General features: G+C 40.1%; 1 protein-coding gene across 2 annotated transcripts; it reads right to left on the bottom strand.

The window, feature by feature from the left end:
* Positions 1–1,469: 1,469 nt before the first annotated feature.
* Znf565 (zinc finger protein 565) lies at positions 1,470–16,566 on the bottom strand. Of its 2 annotated transcripts, XM_026380119.2 has the most exons (5): positions 16,487–16,566; positions 9,751–9,820; positions 6,111–6,237; positions 5,332–5,427; positions 1,470–3,433 (listed from the first exon to the last, which is right to left on the bottom strand). In XM_026380119.2, exons 2-5 carry the CDS (start codon positions 9,757–9,759, stop codon positions 2,166–2,168), a joined length of 1,500 nt encoding a protein of 499 aa, XP_026235904.2. In that variant the 5' UTR covers positions 9,760–9,820; positions 16,487–16,566; the 3' UTR covers positions 1,470–2,165. The 2 variants fall into 2 exon arrangements, with proteins under 2 accessions (XP_026235904.2, XP_026235903.2); XM_026380118.2 differs by lacking the exons at positions 9,751–9,820; positions 16,487–16,566 and having other exon boundaries at positions 5,816–6,199.
* Between the last annotated feature and the right edge of the window lie 4 nt (positions 16,567–16,570).

The following is a 16,570-nucleotide window of genomic DNA, read 5'->3' as shown; positions in this document are numbered from 1 at the left end:
CTACAAGTAAATTGCTTCTTGGAAAAGAGCATGTACATGTGGGGGTCGGCACAGTGGGCCCATTTTTATAGAATTATTCCCTTAACCTCCGATCTGTCTGCCCCCATCAGTACTAGAATTACTTATTATTCAGGCATTCCACATCTTCTTGAACCAACTTATATTGTAAAAATACAATCTCTTGAGAGATTATATTCAAATATATTATCAAATAATTAAAATATTCACACTTAGTATTTTTATTTATTTATTTTTATGTGGTGCTGGGGCTCAAATCCAGTGCCTCATGCATGTTAGGCAAGTGCTCTACCACTGAGCCACAACCCTGGGCCCCCATACTTAGTATTTTTAGTATTTTAAAAGACTTCATCCCCTGCCTAGTCATTATTTTTCCTATATCACACTTGTAAATAATCTCTTATTACATTATTAAACAACCTTTATATGAAATCCTTTTTTTCCATTTTTTAAAAATTAATTAATTTATTTTGCAGTACTAGGATTGAACCCAGAGCATGGCACATGCCAGGTAAGTACTCTACCACTTAGCTACACCTGCAGCCCTTTTTGAGACAAGGCCTTGCTCAATTGCCCAGGCTGGCTTTGAATTTGCATCCTCCTGCCTCAGCCTTTGGAGTCCTTTGATTTACAAAGGTGAGCTACCCTGCCTGGCTATTCTGACTTTCTAATCTTTTGAATGAAGGCCTTCTTATGACAATTATGACAATTTTGCAGAATTTATTATCTAAACAAGTGATTATAAATGCTTTTGATAAATTTATAAGCCCTCCTCTAGTGTATTCAATAATAATACTGATAATTTTTTTTTTTTTGATATGGGGATTGAACTCAGGGGCACTCAACCACTGAGCCACATCCCAAGCCCATTTGTATTTCACTTAGAGACAGGGTCTTACTGAATTACTTAGTGCCTCGCTATTGCTGAGGCTGGCTTTGAACTCACGTTCCTCATGCCTCAGCCTCCTGAGCTGCTGGGATTATAGACATGTGCCACCCTTTTTATTTTACTTTATTAAAAAATTTTTTTAAATTGTCAATGGACCTTTATTTATTATATGCAGTGCTGAGAATCGAACCCAGTGCCTCACACATGCTAGGCAGCACTCTTATCACTGAGCCATAAACCCAGCCCACCCTTTTTTTAAAATATTTATTTTTATTTTTTAGTATTTGGCGGACACAACATCTTTGTTTGTATGTGGTGCTGAGGATCAAACCCGGGCAGCACGCATGCCAGGCTAGCGAGCTACCGCTTGAGCCACACCCCCAGCCCACCCTTTTTGTTTTTTGAGACAGGGTCTCACTAAGTTGTTTAGGGCCTCACATGCTAAGTTGCTGAGGCTGGTCACGAACTTGTGATCCTCCTCTCTCAGTCTCCTCCATCTCTGGGATTATAGGCATGTGCCACTGGTGCCTGGCTGATAATAAAAATTAATGACAATAGCTAATATTTATTGAACACATAAATGTACAAGATATTCTTTACAAGGCCTTATGTAAAATATCTGATTTAGTCCCCATGAAAGCTCTATTAGATACGTATAATCATCACCATTTAATTTTTTTTAACAAATAAAGGAAAGAGATCGCACAATTTATCCAATCCTACAATGTTAGTAATCAGTGGAATAACAACAATGTCAAGTAAGGTCTATACTATGACAAAAGACAAAAGGCACATTCACAAAAAATATATATATATATTTTTGGAGGTGTGGTCTTGCTATGTTGCCCAGGTTGGTTTCCAACCTTTGGATTCAAGAGATCCTTCTGCTTTATCCTATGAGTAGCTGAGACTATAGGCTTGCTCCACTGTGCCCAGCTACAAAATATTCTAATTTGATCAGTTTCTATTTGGAAATCTCAGAAGTTTAACAGATTTTTGTGTAGTAACAGAAGGCCTTTCTACATTCATATTAACTTTTTCTTTTCTTTTTTAAGCATAGGTTCTCTGATGCTTAATAAACAGTGAGTGAGGCAAAAAGAATTTCCACATTTATTGAATTTTCTTCTGATATGAGTTCTCTAATGTTCCATAATGAAAGTGACAAATCAAAGTTTTCTGACTTTAATTACATTAAAAATGATCTAATATTAAGCCAGGTGTGAACTCCACACAAAATCTTTTCTATATCCTTAACACTCTAACCAGTATGAATTCGGTAATGTTCAATGAGCTGTGAGCCAAGGACAAAGGCCTGCCCACATTCTCTGCATTCATAAGGCTTGATGCCAGGATGAATTCTCTGGTGTTCAGTAAGTTGTGAACTACGAATGAAGGCCATTCCACATTCCCTGCATTCATAGGGTTTTTCACAAGTGTGAATTCGCTGATGGTGAGTCAGCTGTGAAACACGGATAAAAGATTTCCCACATTCCTTACATTCATAGGGCTTGTCACCTGTATGAATTCTTTGATGTTGAATAAGGTATGAACTACGACTAAAAGCCTTCCCGCAGTCCTTACATTCGTAGGGTCTGTCACCAGTATGAACTCTCTGATGCCGAGTAAGCTGAGCGTGCTGTCTAAAGGCCTTCCCACATTCCTTACATTCATAGGGTTTCTCCCCAGAATGGATTCTCTGATGTCGAGTAACTTCTGAGCTATGGATAAAGCCCTTTCCACATTCCTTACACTCATAGGGTTTCTCCCCAGTATGGATTCGCTGATGTACGGTCAGTTGTGAATGCTGTCTAAATGCCTTCCCACATTCTTTACACTGATAGGGTCTAGCACCTGTATGGATTCTCCGATGAACAGTTAGTTGTGAGCCTCGAATAAAAGCCTTCCCGCAGTCTTTACATACATAGGGTTTCTCACCTGTATGAGTTCTTTGATGCAGAATAAGTTGTGAATGTTGCCTAAAGGTTTTTCCACACTCATTACATTCATAGGGTTTCACACCAGTATGAAGTCTCTGATGTAGAATAAGTTCTGAAGTACGACCAAAGGCTTTCCCACATTCCTTGCAGTCATAAGGTTTCTCACCTGTATGAATTCTCTGATGCTGAACAAGGTGTGAAGCACGACTAAATGCCTTCCCACATTCCTTACATTCAAAGGGTTTTTCACCAGTATGAGTTTTCTGATGTTGAATAAGGTGTGAGCCTCGGCCAAATGCCTTCCCACATTCATTGCATTCAATCAGTTTCTTACTGGTCCTACTGTGCTGAGGTAGAGTGAGAGATGTGTGATGCTCCAAAGTGGGGATGTTTTCAAAGGCGATTTCTACTTGCTTGAAATAACACTCCTGATTTACTTGTCTCACAAACTGCCCTTTGCATTCCCAGTCTTCATTAAAACTGGAGCCCTGAAGATCGCAATATTTAAGGCTTTCCATTACCTCCCAGTTGAATGACTTTATTTCAAAAATATCATTTTGTGGAAATGCCTCATACCTGGACTTCAAGTCTGAAAAACAAGAGAAAAATAAATGTAAACTATTCTCTTCTATAAGAAATAAAATTCTATAGTAAAATAGGAAGACAAAATGAAAATAATAACTGTAAAAAGTATGTTTTTATAAAAGTCTCTCAATTATTAAGCAATTTATTTCCTTTTTTTCAGTGCTGAAGATTGAACTTGGGGCCCTGCACATACTGGGCAAGTGATCTACCATTGAGCCATATCTCTAACCCTTATTAAGCAATTTCTAAAAAGCACAGGAAAGCACAAACATTAAAAGAGCTCATATGGTACCAGAAGGGACAAGAAAATATTAAGCCAGGGTTCTCAACTTTGATATAGATCAGACTCATTCAGGAAGCCCTTTAACAATACAAATGTTCAAGCATCACCCCAGACTGAATTAAAATCTGCAGACTAGGGCCAAGGTGTGTGCATGTGTATGTGTGTATTTATCTATTTACTTATTTATTGGTACTGGGAATTGAACCCAGGATGCTTTACCACTGAGCCACATCCATTTTTTAAAAGTACTTTTTAAAAACTGCTGAGGCTGGCCTAGAACTTGTGATTCTCCTGCACCAGCCTCTTCATTTGCTGGGATTACAGGTTTGCATCACCGTAGCTGGCATCTATATTTTTAACTGAAGTAAAATTCACATAACATAAATTTTCCCATTAAAACATTTTTTTCCAGGGCTGAGGTTGTAGCTCAGTGGTAGAGTACTCGCTTGGCACATGTGAGACCCTGGGTTCGATCCTTAGCACCACATAAAAATAAATAAGTGAAATAAAGGTATTATGTCCAACTACAACTAAAAATAAATATTTAAAAAACAAAAACAGAACATTTTTTTCCAGTGCTGGGAATTGAACTCAGGGTCTTATGCATGCAAGGCAAGCACTCTACCACTGAGCTATTTCTCCGGCCCCCATTTAAATGTTCTTGAAATGCACAACAGTGGTTTGTAGCATATTCCACTATCGAGTCTGAGAACATTTCCATCACCTCAATTAGAAAACCCATGCCCCATTAAGCAGTCACTCCTCATTCTCTATTTTCTTCAGCCCTGGGAAATCACTCTGTGAATTTGCTTATCATGGACATTTTATTTTATTATTTATTTATTTATTTTTGTGGTGCTGGGGATTGAACCCAGGGCCTGTGCATGCAAGGCAAGCACTCTACCAACTGAGCTATATCCCAGGCCCCTATTTATTTAGCTACTGAGGATTGAACCGAGGGGTATTTAACCACTGAGCCACAACCTCGGCCCTTTTTAATATTTTATTTAGAGACAGAGTATCAGTTGCTAAGAGCCTCTCTAAGTTGCTGAGGTTGGCTTTAAATTCACAGTCCTCCTGCCTCAGCCTCCCAAGCTGCTGGGATTACAGGCATGTGCCACCATGCCTGGCATGGACATTTTAAATAGATAAGGCAGCTCTATTTTATTGTTTTGTGTTTTTTTATTGTTTCTTGAGATGGTGGGGTTCATTATGTTGCCCAGACTTCCCTCAAATTTGAAATCCTTTTTCCTCAGCCTCCCTGATTGCTGGGATTATAGGCACGTGCCACTATGTCCTGCAACGAGAAGCAATTTTAAGAAAACAAGTTTTTCTAAGGCATAAAGACATTTGCAGAAAAAAGGATCTAAAGTTCAGGTTAAAAGGCAGTCACGAGGAAAGAAAAGGGCAAATTCCTTTTTGAAATGGGACAAATGAGAGAAGAAAGAACAGCTGAGGCCGACAATGTCTTTGCTCTTCACATCTTAGTATCCCAGGCCTTTATTCTGCAGCAGGGCTTTGAGCACTTTCCAACAATGACTCAAGTTACAGTTACCAGTTGTCTCACCCACTGGGCTGTAATCCCCATGGTCTTTGCCACTAGATCAGCCCTTACTCACCTGGGTACCATGGTCCTGTCATATCATTTGCAAGTATCCATGGCTCTTTCCCTTGCTCCAATAAGGAGATGACATCAGGTTTAGAAATGGAAAGACCTGTTTATAGAAAAAGAAATAGGCCATGATGATACTGGTCCAAAATTGAAAACCAGTGCATCTGTTGCTATGGAACTGAGGAAATTGTAAGGAGGAAGGTGTGAAGGTTGTCAGGATAGTGACTCATTTTTAATTCCACAAAATGTGGGATAATGGGATAATGGGACATAAATTCAGTCAGAAACTTGTAAGTTGCCCTAGAAATCTACAATGAAGGAGACTAGGAATTCCAGAAGGCTAGTCCTGAATTATTTGGGTTAGATATCTATGGTTATTGTACTCCACTAACCCTCTCCTTCCCTACCCATCCATTCCTTGATACTAGTCCTTCTCTGTGCCAGGCCCTGTGCCCCACACAGCCTACTTATAAGGTCTGTATCTTCCCTACCCTGTGATTTCCCATGGGCTTGACAGATGAAAAGCATCAGCAGGTCAGCAGGCAGAAGGCTGAGTACAGGATATTTCTTAGCTCTCTCCCTCTTTCCTTTGACCTGGGAGTTCTGGAGGAGGCTACAGTTGCTGCTGGCTGGGCCCTTCTCTGTGGTTCTAGTTCTCATCGTCTCCAGTGGCACAGTTTGCTCTCTTTACTTCTTTGGGCCAGAGGTGGAAACAGCCAATTCCCGCTGCTGTAGTTCCTGGGTTCCTCGTTTCCTGTCTGTCCCTGTGTGATACGTTAGCCTTACCTAGTGAGACCAAATGACTGAAGTTCTCCAAAGTCACATCCCTGTACAAGTCTCTCTGGGCAGGTTCCAGGCACTTCCATTCTTCCTGAGAGAACTCTATGATCACATCCCTGAATGTCACCAATCCCTGAAACAATAAACCCATGTCTTACTAGTAAATTAAAGGACTTTCCCCACTTTTTAGAAGAAAAACTTCAAAATACATTGCTTTGATAAAAAAAATTTTTTTGTGCCCAGAGGTGCTCTAGAGTATTTTGTCTTCCTCCCTCCCTTGTTCCTTCCCTTGATTCCTCCCTCCCTCCCTCCCTCCCTCCCTTCCTTTTTATTGTTTGCAGTGCTGGGAATCAAACCCAGGACCTAACACATGCTAGGCAAGCATTCTACCTTCCTTCCATCTTTTATCCCTGGTTTGAGGTAAATCTCACATATAAAACATTATAATACTTAACACAAAAATACTTTAATACCTAAATTTTAGGCCAGGCACAGTGACACACAACTATGATCCCAGAGGCTCTAGAATCTGAGGCAGGAGGACTGCAAGTTCAAAGCCAGCCTCAGCAATTTAGGGAGGTCCTAAACAACTTAGTGAGATCCTATTTCTAAATAAAAAATAATAAGGGTTGGGGATGTGGCTTAAGTACTCTGGGTTCAATCCCTGGTACAAGAAAATAAATAAAAAAAATACATAAGTAAATAAAATAAAAATAAAGCTGTTAATAAAAAGTTATTGAGAATCCTCAAAGAACTTTTGTTATCAATAAATATTACATTAGAAATTAAAAGTGAGAGGGCTGAGGTGTGCTCAGGGGTAGAGTACTTGTTTTGCATGTATAAGATTCTGGGTTTAATCCCCAGCACTGCAAAAAAAAAAAAAAATTAAAAAAAGAAAAGAAAAAATGCTAAAATGTATTTATTATTTAAACAATAAAGAATAAACCTGCTCCATGTTAACAAAAATAATATACACTTTATGAAAAAAAACTCTAAAATTGTCAAAATCCAAAAATTTAGTGGCACTGTTTTATAATTTTTTTTTCTTTTGTACTAGGGATTGAACTCGGGGTATTCAACCACTGAGCCTCATTCCCAGCCCTATTTTATATTTTATTTAGAGACAGGGTCTCACTGAGTTGCTTGGTGTCTCACTTTTTGCTGAGGCTGGCTTTGAACTCATGATCCTCCTGCCTCAGCCTCTCAAATCAGTGGGATTACAGGTGTGCACCACCACACCTGGCTGTTTTACAGTTATGTAACTTAATAAAATTACTTATTTTAATTATAATTATTAATACATATTAATTGTACAAATTGACAGATTTCCATATATGAATATATTATACTTTGATCATATCTACCCTCCCTATTATCCCTATATTTTGGTATAAAAATATAGTTTTTATTATTTTACAATTTAGAATTTATCAACATGTCAGAAATTTTTATGTAAAATTTCCAGAGGAAAGAGAAAAATATTGGATTTATCTCAAAGGTGCTCTTACCTGTATTTAGAAAAGGTCTAAAAGAAACACTTTACTAAGTGAAATTACTTAAGGAAATTATATTTACTTTACAATATATCTGCTTTCCTATTGCCCTTTCTTGACCTTCCCTCTCTCCTGTCTGGTTTCCATCCCCTTCATTGAGAGTCCCTCTTCTACTTTCAGGTAATTTTTTTCTTTTTTTGAGTTTCCACATAAGAGAGAAAACATGCAATAATGTCTTTCTGTGTTTGGCTTATTCTGCTTAACATGATTTCTCCCAGTTCCATCCCTTTTCCTGCATATAACATGGTTCATTTTTCTTTATGACTAAATAATACTCCATTGTGTATATATACAATAGATTTCAGTTACCTGTTGATGGGCATTTAGGCAAATCCCATATCTTGGCCATTATGAATAGTGCCACAATAAACATGGGTATGCAGGTATCTCTTTTATATGCTGACTTAATTCCCTTGGGGCATCTATCCACGTATGGTATAGCTGGATCACACAGTAGTTCTGTTCATAGTTTTTTGAGGAACTTCCATATTGTTTTTCAAAGTGACTGTACTAATTTACATTCCTGTCAACAGTGTGTAAGGTTCCTTTTTCTCTACATCCTCCCTAGTATTTGCTATTTTTTTTTGTAATTCTCTTTAATGACGGGCTGAATAAAAGATAGTTGGACCCCCACTCCCACCCACCACTAGGAATGGAACCAGGACCTCAACCATGGTAGGTAACCATCACTGCTCAGCTAGTTTTATTTTAGATAGCATCTCTCTAAGTTGCATAAGGCCTCTCTAAGTTGCTGAGGCTGGCTTTGAACTTGCAATCCTCCTGCCTCAGCCTCCCAAGCCACTAGGTGTGTACCACTGTGCCCAGCTGAATATATTCTTTGAGAGTATGAAGTATTTATAATTTATTTGCAGGGGGGGGTGTTTACCAGGGATTAAACTCAGGAGCATCTGCCCACTGAGCCACATCCCCAGCCCTAATTTTTTGTATTTTATTTAGAGACAAGATCTTGCTGAGTTGCTTAGCACCTCACTTTTAGCTAAGGCTGGCTTTGAACTTGTAATCCTCCTTGCCTCAGCCTCCTGGGTCCTTGAGATTACAGAAGTGTACCACTGTGCACCCTGAAGTTTATGATTTTTTTTTTGAGATGAAGTGACATTTAAAATATAAGAAGGAAAGGAAGCCACCTACATCAATGGAAAAGATCAAACTCATTATCTTTGGCCCTACTGGATGATGGTATCATAAAGGAGGCTCTCATCTTTCTCTCAAGAGAAGACATTTCTGCTCCACTGGTGCTCACATATGTGAATGATGCTGGATAAGAGAGGGCCACTAAGGGAAACAGAGCACCATTGCTTGTTGAAGGGTTATGAAAAATAATATTCCTACAAGACAGGAGGGAGGGAAATTAGCCAAACATCAAAACTCTCCTAGTAAATCCTTTCCCCAAAACAACAGGCCCTGAAGGAAAAGTGGATAGAGAACACTGGGCTCTGGACCCTGACTGCCCCCCCATTGCCAATTTTTTTTGTGTGGTGCCAGGAATTGCAGGGCCTTGTGCATGTGAGGCAAGCACTCTACCAACTAAGCTATATCCCCAGGTCCTTGCCAATTAATTCTTAACGTAGGCATGGTAAATAGCAAAACTCTAGGAAACAGTGAATCTCAGAGGAAGAAAAAAAGCAATGGGTGGATCTGAGTATTCACTCCTTGAGATCTGAGGTCTTATCATTTCCCAGTAACAAGTTTCAAACTTTTTACAACTGCCTTCTTGAGTTAAAATTTTAACCTGCACAACTAATTCCCTGACTGTCTGATCAGCACGCCTGCAGTTTCCAATGATTGAATCACCCTCATTGTACCCTATAAAACTAAAACCCCCACTATAACCAACGGCCATTTTCGTGTCCCCAAAATGAGCCCTTACAGTGCCTGAGTGATTGAGTGCTCAAATGAATAAATGGCTTCGCTGAATCTGCTGAGGTCTGCATCCCTCACTTTGTGCTTACACTCATCCCTGGGATGGAGGAACTGTGAGCAAGTTACAGAGATGTTTCAGGAAAAAGAACACAAATGTTCATGTGATCTGGAGGGAAGAAATTACCCCAAGGATAGAACAAATTTCAACTTACCTGGGCCATGGCTTTTAGAACTGTTTGACCTTTGGTTTATCTGGACTCTTCTCCTGGACAATTGCAGAATCTTGAAAAAGCACAACAGGAAGAGAAGGAGTAAATCTCTGATAAACAGAGCTTGCCTCTCATGTGTGAAGCACTAGGTTCGCTTCTCAGCACCACATATAAATAAATGAATAAAATAAAGGTCCATAAACAACTTTAAAAAAAAAACAAAAACGAAAAACAATTTTACTTCCACCGTACCTGCTCTGTGCTCCCACCAGAGAAGAATATCAAATCTCTGCTCCATCTCTCTTATGGATGTGCTCCATGGAACCTGAGCACATCCATAAGAGAGATTGTGGCTGAGATAGTCCCCATCTAGTTGATGCCAATCTAAGCTATGAATGGGACCTAATGTTTTCACCTGCTCCGAATCTTCATAACAAGAAGTTATGAAGATCATAACTCAGACTCACCCATTTTACCCTCTAAGGGATGAGGACAGCACCGTTAGACTAGGAGCATAAAACATCAGTGTAAGATAAACCTTGAGTGCAAGACATTCCTAAATAAGGTCTTCCTAGCTTCTCTAGGCTCAACAGGCAAAACCTCTTGGTGCCTTAATGACTCTACTTCCTCCTTCCAAGTAAAAATAGGGCTACATCACTCATCACAGGCTTTGTCAAAGTTTCCATCCCCAGCTGGATCCACCAGATAAGGAGCAAGAAAACTGCAGCAATACAGGGATCTTACATACTATCTACACATGCAAAGTACTGAAGTCAGTGGAAACTAGTTTTAGAAGCTTCTGTCCTAGCACTCATTTCCCCTAACCCTTCTCTACTGCTTTCCTATGGAACATACTTCCTCACTGACTGTGAGGACGGGCGGTGGCTGAGTCTGGAGCCCCGTGAATGGTAAGGTAATGAGAGTTTGTATTTTAACGAAGGTATTAAGGCTGATTTAGGGGTACAAGAAACTTCCCATGGTTGGGGCTGCTTATAAGGTGATTAATCAATGTGTGTATGTTGGAGGGGGCATCAAGGAAAATTTCTTTTTCTATTTAAAAAAATTTTTTTAGTTATATGTGGACACAATATCATTATTTTGTTTATTTATTTTCTTGTGGTGCTGAGGATTAAACCCAGTGCCTCACATGTGTGTGGCAGACATTCTGCAATTGAGCCACAACCCCAGCCCAAGGAAATTTCTTATAAAATTCTAGGATATGAATCAGGGTCTAAAAAAAGTCAGAAGTTTAACAGAAAATGGACAGAAAACATTGTGTTCCTAGTAAGGTAAAGCGGTAAAAACAGTGGACCAAAAGTACAAGGTGTATTTGTAGAGCAAAAAAATAATGCAGAATGACTTGTAGAGTTTGGGGAAAGGCCAGTACTCTCCAACATAACTTCCTGTGATGGTGGAAATTTTTATATCTGAAATTTTCATATCTGTAAATATAGTAGCCACAAACCACAGTGTTACCAAGTATTTGAAATGATGCCAGTATGACTGAGTAACTCAACTTTTTATTTAAAATTAATTAGCTGTAGAATCTAGGGGTAGATAATCCTGGAGATGATACTGAGGACAAACAAGGGTACATGAATGAAATAGCTATCAGGGCAAGGACTAATGAGTTTCATCACTGCAACTAGCAGTTTCTACAGTGTTCAGGGGACATAAATGACCAATATGGTTTGCTTATGTAAAAGTTAGGTTTACACTCACTAATGAAATGGAAGGCAACTGAAGAATCTAAAAAGGGATCAATATGGCCACATTATTTCATTGGAAAGAAATATAATTGTGAATCAAAAGAACAACTCGGAGGTGCTTATACTTTTTCAAGCAAAGAGGGTCTGACCCAGGACAATGGCAATAGAAACAAGAAGTGGAAGGAGAAGGAGGGATTCAAGGTGTAAACAAGATGTAAAATCAACAGGCTTTTTTCTTTCTTTTTATTTTTTTGTGTGTATGCCAGGGATTGAACCTGGTGGTGCTTAACCACTGAGCCCCAGCCCCAGCCCATTTTTGTATTTTATTTGGAGACAGAGTCTCGCCGAGTTGCTTAGGGTCTTGCTAAATTGCTGAGGCTGGCTTTGAACTTGCAATCCTCCTGCTTCAGCCTCCTGAGCCGCTGGGATTATAGGCATGTGCTTGGCAAATCAACAGGCTTTGAGGTCTGATTTGATAGAGAGGCAAAGAAAGGCAAGTCAACCACTTTTTCTTTTTTATTGAGCTCCTATCTCAACTGGCATGGTTTTAGGAATGAGAAAGATAATAAATCAAGTCCTTGTCCCAGAGAATCTTGCAATCTAATGAGGAAAGAAAATCATCAAATAGGGCTAGGGTTGTGGCTCAGTGGCAGAGCGCTTGCCTAGCATGTGTGAGGCACTGGGTTTGATTCTTAGCACTACATATCAGTAAGTAAAAAAACAAACAAACAAACAAAAATCCAAAAAAACAAAAAACAATAAAGGTCTATTGACAACTAAAAAAATACTTCAAAAAGAGAAAATCAACAAATATTGACACTGATATTCCTATCTGGATGCCAGGTGGCAAAATTTCTCTGGAGAAAAACAAAGAACAAGGGGATAGGGAGTTTTGGAAGAATGGAGGGTAGTCTGAGGCTTTTTACTGAGAAAGTGACATGTACATATACAGTTCACATGAAGTGAGCAAGGAATGCAGATTAATGGGGTATGGGATATGCATTCCCAGGAAAACAACATTTTCAAAATCCTCAAGGCAGAAGTAGAGTGCTGCAGTCTGGCTGGGCACAAAATAACCGGGAGGTCACGAGCCACTTGTAGGTTCAAACAGGAACTACTTTATTGCCCGAACCCCACAGGAACTCTCCAGAACTCTACCAAAACTCCGTGAGAACCAACGGGAACTCCGCGAGAACTCAAAAGTAGCGGGCACCCAAGGTAGCAGGAGCCGCCTTATTGCTGGACAGCAGAGGCTCATATACACAACTTGTTCAATTTAGCATCATCCAGTTACAGCAATCAGTCATTTTCTTAATAATTATACACAGCTTAACTTAATCACCATCATCTTTTTTTTTAAAGAGAGAGAGAGAGAGAGAGAGAGAGAGAATTTTAATATTTATTTTTTAGTTATCGGCGGACACAACATCTTTTTGTTTGTATGTGGTGCTGAGGATTGAATCTGGGCCGCACGCACGCCAGGCAAGCATGCTACCGATTGAGCCACATCCCCAGCCCAATCACCATCATCTTAATGGCTCACTGGCATTACTTCTCAACCACTCCTTCTGGCAAAATGCCAGGCGCCATCCTGACTTGGCCGTGGCTCCCAACAGTAGAGTTTTTTTGATCAATAAAGAGAAAGGGGTCAGGAGTAGCCAGGCAGAAGTATCCAAGAGGAATAGGGCCAGAAGCTCATCTGGTCACATAGGATTTATTGGCAACTGTTAGAACTTTGGTTTTTATTCTTGATAAGATAGGAAGCCACTGAAACTTTTTAAGCCAATGAATGGCATAATTTGTTTTCACATTTAAAAAGGTCATTCATGGAAAATGGGCCATAGGAAACAAGGGGCAAGCAGGGAGACCAGTGAGAAGAAAACTACAATAATCCAGGCAAGGGGTAGGGTGGGCTGAATTAGTGTGGTAGTCAAGGAGGTGACGAGACTGTTTGGATTCAAAAGGGATGACCAGATTTGCTTATTTTTAGGTAGAAAAGAAAAAAAAAACAACAAAGAAGACAAGAAGATTCCAAGATCTATGGCTTGAGCAAAGCAAAATATGAGGTTCTCACTTTTTAACATGAAGAAGGATGTAGGAAGAATAGGTTTGGTTGGACCAATTATGGGTTCTGTTTTAGACCTCAGCACTTGAGACAGTTATTATATACCAAATGTGGAAATGTCAAATATGCATTTGACATGATTGTTTCTTTTGAAAATGGTAGAAATTATAGCATGTTTCATATTGATGAGAATAATTCAGTAGAGAAAAATTAAAAAGGCATGGATAGATAGGCCCTGAAATTATACAAAATGATAACATTTGTAAAAGCTGGCTTAAGAGTACATATGAATTCCGGGTTGGGGATATAGATGAGTTGGTAGAGTGCTTGCCTGGCATGAACAAAGCCATGGGTTCAATCCCCAGCACCAAAAAAAAAAAAAAAAAGTATATGTGAATTCTCTTTTTGTAGGTATTTAAGCCTAAAACTAATTCAAAATACAAACTTTTTTTTTAAGTAAACATTTTTTTTTTTTTGTGAGAGAGAGAATTTTAATATTTATTTATTTATTTATTTTTAGTTTTCAGCGGACACAACATCTTTGTTTTGTATGTGGTGCTGAGGATCGAACCCGGGCCGCATGCATGCCAGGCGAGCACGCTACCACTTGAGCCACATCCCCAGCCCCAAAATACAAACTTTTAAATAAATAAATATTAGGTATGCAGGAAGCCCGGAAACCTTTAAGTTCACTTCAGGGCACTAAATAAATTACTCCTAGGGCAAATACTGGAAAGCAGTATTTGCCACTTAGGTGGTGGGGGTATGAGAGGGTGGTCCTGTTCAAGAGTTTCAGAAAAAGGAAAGAAAGGCATGCCCTGAAAAACAAGAGTTTCAGGAAAAGAAGAATAAAACCTGATACACTTTGATCTTGGCTGTTAGATATTTGATAGCATTTTTTCCCCTTTTCTAAGCACAATGGAAAAGAGTTAAGAAAATGAATCTTGGGGCTGGGATTGTGGCTCAGCGGTAGAGCGCTCGCCTAGCACAGGCAGGACCCAGGTTCGATTCTCAGCACCACATAAAAATAAAGGCATTGTGTTGTGTCCATCTACACCTAAAAAATAAATATTAAAAAAAAGAAAAGGAATCTTAACTCTTTTCCATTGTGCTTAGAAAAGAGTGACCAGGACAATTTTGAAGGATCATCCTACCACACTGGGGAAGAAAATCAAAGAAGACCAATTCCAGTGTCATGTAAAAGGCGAGTTCCAGGCTGGGGATATAGCTCAGTTGGTAGAGTGCTTGCCTCACATGCACAAGGCCCTGGGTTCAATCCCCAGCACCAAAAAAAAAAAAAAAAAAAAAAAGTGAGCCCTCTACAGGGTCACAATTTTTTTTTTTTTTTGGTAGTAGGGATTGAACCACAGAGTTATGACCTTTTTATTTTTTATTTTTTTGAGACAGGGTCTCAGTTGCTTAGGGCCTTGCTTAGTTGCTGAGGCTGCCTTGAATTTGCCATTCTTCTGTCTCAGTATCCGGAGTCTTGGATTACAAGCAAGAGCTACTGTGCCTAGTTTCAGGGCCAGAATATTTTAATTTCACAGGTTCTGCAAGGGGTCAGAGCATAATCACATATCTACTCTTTTTCTGTTTTGCAATACTGGTGATTGGACCCAGAGTTGCTTTATCACTGAGCTGTATCTCCAGCCCCACCTCCCCCCTTTTTTGAGACAAGTTTTCCCTAAATTGCTTAGGGCATCCCTTAGTTGCAGAGGCTTCCATTGAATTTGCCATTCTCCTGCATTAGGCTCCTAAGCTACTGGGATTACAGGTGTATCCCACCAACCCAACCATACATCACATATTCACTTTTTTTTTTTTTTTTTGGTACCAGGGATTGACTTAATCATTTTATTTGCAAAAAGGGTCTCGCTAAATTGCTGAGGCTGGCTTTAAACTTGTGATCCTCCTGCCTCAGCCTCTGGAGTGATTGGGATTACAGTCCTGTGCCACAACCAGCCATACATTCATTTGTGTGTGTGTGTGTGTGTGTGTGTGTGTGTGTGTTGGGGGGTCCCAGGGATTGAATTCAGAGGCACTGGACCACTGAGCCACACCCCCAGCCCTATTTCTGTATTTTATTTAGAGACAAGGTCTCACTGAGTTGCTTAGTGTCTCGCTGTTGCTGAGGCTGGGTTTGAAATCGTGATCCTCTTAACTCAGCCACCGGAGATGCTGAGATTGCATGTGCACCACCATGCCCGGGCATACACTGATTCTTAAGACAACCACCTACACACCTTTATACAGTCACAATCATACACAAAGAAGACACACAGAGCCAGGCAATCTACTCACAACTGTGACACAGTTATTCCCTTATAAGCTCTTCAAACCATCACCCCAAAATACACTATACAGTCAAGGTCGCACAACTACTCCAGGGGGACACACACAAACAATAAAATTCTACATCACCCAGTCATAATTGAACATTCACTCTGGAGACATTCAGTCACACACTAGCAAAGGCACTCCATACTCTCATACACAAGTGCACACACTGTCAGTCACCATTTATCTCCGTCATACACCCCCTTTAAGGAACACAACAGGGATATTCACAAACAGTATCACCCAAGTCACCGGCATTCGACAATTATACAGTTTACCACATACGGCCACAGAGTCATACAGTCCGACACCCTCACCGGTCAGTCACAAGCATCCAGGAACAAGGCAGACACGCACATACACGCAACAGGGACGCACAGGTCATCACCCCTACAGTTACAAGGATTCGGCACCACAACACGCAGTATCACACATGGATATATAAAAACAACCAGACGTACACCTTAGAGACAGGCGATGACAACCGCAAACTCAGAGGCAGCCACACCCAGTCACCTAACCACAGACACAATCAGAATCGCGCATTCTCGGTCTGCTCCCGCCTTCGCGCACAGACCCAAGGCTCCGGACACGCCCCGTCCCCGCCCCGGACTACCAGACCCCTCACCTTCTGCCTCCTCTGGTCGCGTCCGGGTCCTTATGGAGCTAACGATCTCATCACGACGTCAAGAAAGACGTAACATTGAGCCGC

Source organism: Urocitellus parryii, chromosome 15 (genome assembly GCF_045843805.1).
Source record: "Urocitellus parryii isolate mUroPar1 chromosome 15, mUroPar1.hap1, whole genome shotgun sequence".
NCBI lineage: Eukaryota > Metazoa > Chordata > Mammalia > Rodentia > Sciuridae > Urocitellus > Urocitellus parryii.
The sequence above is the reverse complement of the archived record's forward strand: the minus strand, read 5'-3'. Positions and strand labels throughout refer to the sequence as shown.

What these genes read in the sequence shown, in the direction of transcription:
- Znf565 (XM_026380118.2), bottom strand. Translation starts at nt 5,984, where the DNA reads ATGAGAACTAGAACCACAGAGAAGGGCCCAGCCAGCAGCAACTGTAGC. An exon ending in AGCCCATGGGAAATCACAGG is followed by an intron (nt 5,428 to 5,815) that starts GTAGGGAAGATA and finishes TTCTATAAACAG; the next exon opens with GTCTTTCCATTTCTAAACCT. An exon ending in GACAGGACCATGGTACCCAG is followed by an intron (nt 3,434 to 5,331) that starts GTGAGTAAGGGC and finishes CTTGTTTTTCAG; the next exon opens with ACTTGAAGTCCAGGTATGAG.